Source organism: Eurypyga helias, unplaced genomic scaffold, assembly GCF_000690775.1.
Source record: "Eurypyga helias isolate BGI_N326 unplaced genomic scaffold, ASM69077v1 scaffold371, whole genome shotgun sequence".
Lineage (NCBI taxonomy): Eukaryota > Metazoa > Chordata > Aves > Eurypygiformes > Eurypygidae > Eurypyga > Eurypyga helias.
Genome location: NW_010228672.1, coordinates 62160 through 69241, shown reverse-complemented (window position 1 = coordinate 69241; position 7082 = coordinate 62160). Strand labels below are relative to the sequence as shown.

Here is a 7082-nt window from a genome sequence, read left to right as displayed (position 1 = left end):
GAATGCCTGTGGGATATTTCCAAAAGATCTTTTTCCACCCTTTGCTACCTCCGTGCTCTCCCTAAGATAAATTGGGTCCCTGCCCTCTTTGCCTGAAGACATAAAAAGAAGTTGCCTAGCTTCATTGTCCCACAGTTGTCTGGAATGGGATTAAATCCCAATAGTAATGATTATTCCTAGAATATGACTAATTACTACTTTTGAATGTGACTGAAAATGGACTTTCAGCATACATTTGTCTTCATTTAAGTTGTAGGCATATTACCTTTTGAAGAAGTAAATGTTGCTTTCAATCTTTCTCTGTGTAGCATGAATTAGAGAATATTGAACCAACTCAAGGACTTTCAGTAGAAGCATCATTAACATTTCTCCAGAGATTAATCAACCTTGTGGATGTGCTAATTTTTGCAAGCTCTCTTGGTTTCACTGAAATAGAGTCTGAGAAAAACATGTCATCTGGCGGAATTCTGCGACAATGTCTTCGTCTGGGTAAGCAAATTAAACCACTTAATGAGCGTAGGAACTTGCTGTTACTAAATAGTTAGCAATTGTTAGCTTTATCTTTTTTCTGTTCTATTTTTGTTAAATCAGGATTAAATTTAGTCAAAGGATCATTGAGATCTACTATTTTACTGTTGCTGGATTCTGCAATGCATCTATGTGGGGTTCTTTTACTATTTAAAAAGTTTAAATAAAATAAATGATTAAATTTGGTAGCCTGACTATTGTGAATGCATGTTTTCATTTTATCCAGGAAGATATTTCTTTTTCCAAAGTTCCCCAAATAGTCAAGGCTGAGAATAGAGCAGCTTTAAGAAAAAGAAATCTTGTACTGTAAAAACATGAACCTTTACCAATGTGTAGAAAAGAGGTTTAAATCTTGAGGTCAGTAGAGGAAGGTATGGTGAAAACTAGAGATGTAAATTTGTAAAGAGTAGGGTTCAAATTGGTCAGTAGTTGTATCCACTATTGAGGGATGTTTGCATCAAATTGGACTGTGGTCGTTACGTAACAACTAACGACTATTCTGGAAGCGTGAACAACAAGATCATAACGGGGTTTAGTTAGTTAATACAGGAGGGGAGTATTCATGCTAGTTGCATGCTGTAAGACTTTTTGCAATGAAAAGTTTAATTTGCATGAGTGCCAGAGCAGCTCAGTGCCTCAACAGTAACTAGCCTTCCTCTCCCTTTCTAGGCAATTAAAACTTTGTGCAGGTAGAACAAGATTTATGGGATGCAAACAGGTATAGAGGTGGGGTAGTTCTTTTTTCCTTTAAAAATAATATTAGAAGATGAAGCAGGTACAATTGTGAAGCTAAAAAAGTGAATCCTGTAACTTCAGAACATTTAGTCTGAGAGTAAGAGTGTGCTGTGAAGCAAACTCTGTCATTTGTTTCACTGTTGTATCACTTGTCTTACTTCCTTGCTAGTCTGTGAATTTAGCTCTCTTCACCCTCCCTGCCCCACGGTTGTATGCACGGTAAAATTTCAGTGAGGGATGCTAACTCACTCTGAAGTATCCCTTAGATCATACATGTTCTAATAGCTTAGTATTAATTATAAGTTGTAAACTATTAAAGAATTTTGAACGTTGTTTTGTGACTATTTAAAATTTATGGAAGCAAAATATCATTTTACTGGTGGGCTCAAACTTTGTAGTTTAAGCAATAAACAGAGATGTGTTAGACATTTCTCTAAGGGATATAAGCAGTTCTGTTTCCCAGAGTAATTCTTAACCTTTCTGTTCTCCTCAAGTGTGTGCGGTGGCAGTAAGAAATTGCTTGGAGTGTCAGCAGCATGCACAGATGAAGCCTATTGGAGACACTGGGAAGAACCAAAAAGCAGTGCAGGGCTTTATGGGAACAGGAAAGTCTGCAGCGAAGGCAAGTATGAGCCCTCATTCACGGAACTCAGAAGTCAGTAATTATTACTCTGCACAGAGGGATAGGTTACTAAATGTATATCTGCACCACTCTTCCTTTAACAGAGCTGAAGGACATGAACACTGGAAATTCTGGAGTAGTTTTTCCGAAGTGTGCATTTAACCCTTACATATTTAGCCTTCCAGGGTGAAATAAATCTGTCACAGGAATTTGCCAGATTTTGATTTTCTTTAAAGTTGAAATACGTATCTGATCTTTGTGCTGTAGTTATGACAATGTGATATACAGTTGGTGATTGTACATGCCTAATGAATCTTGGTAGAATGATTTAAAAAGAAGAATCTGAAACAATTGCTTTTGTTTTGGAATAGAGTCCAGTGGACATTGTGACTGGTGGCATTTCTCCAATACGGGACCATGACAGACTTCTGCAGGATATGGATATTAATCGACTTCGAGCAGTAGTGTTCAGAGACATAGTAAGTTGCAAACAATCACGATGTTGCCGTTTTCTTTGTGGCTAGATTTGTGCATACATCTGTTTGCTGAACGCTTGCTATGTGTTACACAGCTTGGCTAAATTGAACTGACAAAAACTGAACACTGCTCACAGTAATTGGGAACACATAATACTGCAGCTGTTGTAGGGTTTGGGGTTGGAAAGAGGGAGAGGTGAAAATGGCTGCCTGCCCATCTTTGGTGTGTTCTGAAGAGCTGATTCTCTGGAATTCTGCCTATTGTATATTAAATATGTTGTGTTTAGTACTAATATATACTTTCGCATGCTGTGCATAGACAAACTGTTCATGTATACTGTGCATCATGAAAATGTTTATGTATACTTCTTGAAAAATGAGCATGTAGCTAATTAGAAATTAGAGGTCATCTCTAGTTCCTTTACTTCCCCTTAGAGGAACCAATTTGTGTGCATGTGCTGCAAATATGCATATGTTTTTGAGTCTTGAATTGACTAAAAATATCTTTGCCCTATGTCAGCAACTTTATAGCTGATATTGAGGAAATTGAGATTGATTGCTTGAAAAACCCCCTCTGTAAGCAAATAGAGCAGCTACAATGGCTATGAGTCATTGGTGGCCACAGGCTTGGACACCAGAACTTATTTTACAATAATTAGACTATTAAGGAAGTATAATGATTTACATAGTGACTTTTGTGCTATCCAGAATAGTGTAGGATCTTTTGGTTTTTATCTTTACAAGAATTATTGATTGAAAGAAGCTTCTTTCAACCCCTCCTTCAGTATCAGTGTGCGAAAGAATAACAGAAGTGAATCTTCCATACTGGTGTCAAGGAAAATAATCCTAATGATGGAATCTTCAAAATCCAGCATGTGTTGTACTTATTTTTTCTCTTAAAAAATCAACAGTAAACACACAACCCCTGCTTTTTTGTGTATCTTATCCACCAGGTTTTCTGTTACACAAATAACCATAAAATGATGCAGCAGCTCTGCTTTTTGGTTACTGTGGTGAGCTGTGGAGAAAAAGTAGACTTTAAAAGATCTATTTTGGAATAGTTTTTATCTGACCTGCTTATACTTACATCTAAATATTTTATGTTTGTTTTGCATGCAGTTTTTTACATTGTGTTCAGCACGCAGAATTGTGATTGGCATGATTTGAACCTGCATAAGGGGAACTCGGATGGATTCCATTTAACCACCTGTAGTAGTACTTCCAGTAGTATATGAACTTTATTTCAAGGAGGGGTAGTGCTAATTCACTGGATCATAACTTTACTGAGTACAGGTGGAATCTGTCTTGCAAAAATTCATCTAGCAAGAAAATTCTTTATAAACTTTACCATTGTAGGAGACTTCCATCAGTCTCGCACTGTGCTTGCCTGATGCTAACTTGTTGCTAGCTTACTGTTTCTGTCTTGTTTTGTGAAACTTAAGGATTTGCATCAAGCCAAGGGGAATATAGGTTGTTTCTTCAGCATAACAGATAGCATCCAGCTATGTTATCTGGTTCTTAATAGAGAACTTCTCATAACCTTCTCCCAGAATAAAAACAGATTTAAACAGATTAAAGAACTCTTCATTGGCTCCAGTAGGCACAGTAGGCCTATTTAAGCATGATAAAATTAGCTTTATAGTTTAACTTACTATCTTGAACTGCTCAGAGGGAAAAATGGAATGCTACCTGAGCCCTTATGTAAATGAAGGGCAACCCTCCTCCTCCACCCTTTCTCTTAGTGATTGGTAAGTGAGGATTCAAATACTCCACTCTCCTGTGATCCCAGAATATATGAAGCTTTTCTTCTTTTGACAGCCAAAGGGGACAGGCTTAGGCTAAATCATAATGTCTGATCAGTTCTGGGACGTGGCTTTTTCCTTTGTTTCAGGAGTGACTGAGTACTCTGGAGAGGTACCTGGTGTAGTCCATATGAAGATTTGTTTTTATTATTTTCTTAAAATCTCTTAATAAAGTTATGTCTGTAATACAAATGCATATTTGCCAATTCTTGTTTAAATTGTACATAGTACAGTACACCCATCTGGAAAATATGATGATAAAACCCCCAATACTAGTTTTGTAATTTGTTCCATTTCCTTTATTAATACGTAATAGTTTATAAATGCTTTTACAGTTTTGTTGAGTGCACTTGCCTGGTTGTACCTTACAGCAAATGCTGTTAATATCTTGGCACGTTTGAGGAAATGTAATAGAGGAAACACCTGTAAGTAAATAAAGGGGGCTGAGTCCCTGCACTAATTCGAAGCATGTAGTCAAAACATGCAACCTTAGTCAAAGTTGTCATATTTATAAATGAAAAATGAAAGGATTAGTGCCACTTGAATGCAATTGCTGTATTCCATAGCTTTATAGGTGAGACAAACTGTGGCTAGAGAATATTGTTCTTCCATTGTTGACACATCAGCTTACTCTCGGTCTGTTTATGGTAGCGCTGGGCATACTTTACAGAAAAATAAACATGCTGCTGAAATTGTAATGGAAAAATCTGTGTGTGTCGTTTTTTTTTGCAGGAGGATAGTAAACAGGCTCAGTTTTTGGCTTTGGCTGTTGTGTATTTTATTTCTGTGCTCATGGTTTCGAAATACAGAGATATACTGGAACCCCAGAACGAAAGACGACTGCCAAACCGTAGCCAGTCATTCAAGGAATCGGAGAATGAAAATAATGAAACTCCTGCTACAGGTGAACTGTTAATTATTTGTCCAAATGGAATAATGTCGCTCATGTTGACATTCTGTGGAAGTCCCTGTGATATAGAAATATGCGCATTGTAACCACTTAAACAACATTACGGTATTTGATTTGCCTCAGTGTTTGTGCGTGTCTTTTTCTGATCTCAGAACCACCTAATCCATAGGTTGATTTTGCAGTGTAGAGGTGGTTAATCTCCCTGAAGTCGCTGCTTAGCGATTCATGAGTGCCTGTTGCAGAAACCTTACTGTTTTGGGTAAGGTTAAGTATGCATAAGCATAGACTGGCAGCTTTTTGTTTCTACTGTAAGACTTTTCTCCTATTTTTTAAGGCAATCAATTAATTTTCATTCTCTGTTGAGTCAATATCTTCTATTTTCTTACCTCAAATTTTGGATGTTATAAATTCTTAGGCTTCTCAAAAATTAGAAGGAAATTTTTCTAATCTAAGGCTCCTATTAAATACTTACAGATAATATTAAGTCTCTAAGTAGGCAAGAGGAAATACTTATAGCTGTGCTATTTCCCTTGTCACCTATTGGTGTTACTTCTTTAGGAGCAGTGTAGTGAATGCAATACTGTTAATCATGAACTTAATGTGTTTTTGGTATGAACAGATGTGGAAAACCCATCTGTTCTTGGTGGTTCAGCCTCCACTGAAGATTCGGAAAGTACAGCATCTGCACGAAGAAGGGATTCTGGTCTTGGGGAGGAACCAGCTTCAGGGCAAACAAACAGTTCTGGCAGTGTTGCTGAAACAGGACCTCTGAATGTCAGTGCAGGTCCAGATGCAATCAGTGAAGTACTATGCACGCTCTCATTGGAAGTAAATAAGTCTCAGGAGAGCAGAAGTGAGACAGGAACTGAGGATAGCAAGCCTGCAACTTCTGTGCCAGCTGCAAAAAATGTCAATGTAAAAGACATCCTGAGAAGCTTGGTAAGCACACCGGCTGATGGGACTGCAGCAGATTCTGCTCTTCTGCCACCAACCTTCCTTGGAATGCTTGGCGATGGGGCTGCTGAGCAGCCTGTACAGTTCCATTCCTTTGACAGGTAATGCAACTTCTAAAATACTTGAGCTATTTCATTTTGCTTAAGACATCTGTAAGGAGCAGAAAAAAATCACATTTCAGTTCACCAGAACTTATGTATGTTATCATCTAGTATATAATCAAAATGCTTTGGTTTCCAAGTAGAAACTTCGTCTGCAAAGTCCCCAACATCAGGTAGGTTCATCACGAAGGTATGCTCTGTAATTCATGGGGATGCTGTGTTATGCTACAAAATACTGTAGAAATGAAAAATAACTGGTGTTTGGGTTATACATGAAGGTCTTGAAGACAGCATTTAAGAGTTAATTCTTCTGTCTCCATGCATGTTACAACTCAGAAGCAGTATGGTAAAAGGTCCAATAAGTTGCCTAGAAATGACTGCAAGACTAGAAGAGAAGATTAAGGGTGTAAGCTGTTCTTTTGTCTTTCCTGTTCTCCTAACTGCAGCACTTGCAGATGAGTGCTGCTGTACCGTGCATATGCAGTCAGTTTTAAAGGACTCAGGACATAAAATGGACATTGAAGAACTGAATGTAATGATGTCTAGATTAGCTTGTGTATTGACCACAAAGCTTTATCTAGTTTCTGTTACTGTGGGCCTGCAAAGGAATACTGGTTTAATAATGGCTACAAATGGGTCAAAACCAATGGAGTAATCATCGAGGTGTCCTGCCTATAGAATATTCCCTATTTGTTTACAAAAATGCACCTTCTAGTGCTAAAGGCCCCTTGAAATCATTTTGGGCTTTATTCACTGGATATATCCCTAAACTGTTTTATTTGCTTTGTTAGAGGCTGCTAGAAAAGCCTCTTGTCCCGTCAGCTGGGAGAAGAGACCAACCCCCACCTCTCAGTACCCTCCTCTCAGGCAGCTGTAGAGAGCGATAAGGTCTCCCCTGAGCCTCCTCTTCTCCAGGCTGAACACCCCCAGCTCCCTCAGCCGCTCCTCACAGGA

General features: G+C 38.2%; 1 protein-coding gene across 1 annotated transcript in view; it reads left to right on the top strand.

The window, feature by feature from the left end:
- LRBA (LPS-responsive vesicle trafficking, beach and anchor containing) overlaps window positions 1-7082 on the top strand; it is a 144480-nt gene that overhangs the window by 86597 nt on the left and 50801 nt on the right. The window contains exons 25-29 of the mRNA XM_010159865.1: window positions 309-489; window positions 1758-1885; window positions 2257-2364; window positions 4896-5067; window positions 5693-6128. Coding sequence (XP_010158167.1) covers window positions 309-489; window positions 1758-1885; window positions 2257-2364; window positions 4896-5067; window positions 5693-6128 — 1025 coding nt within the window. The remainder of the gene's footprint in view (window positions 1-308; window positions 490-1757; window positions 1886-2256; window positions 2365-4895; window positions 5068-5692; window positions 6129-7082) is intronic.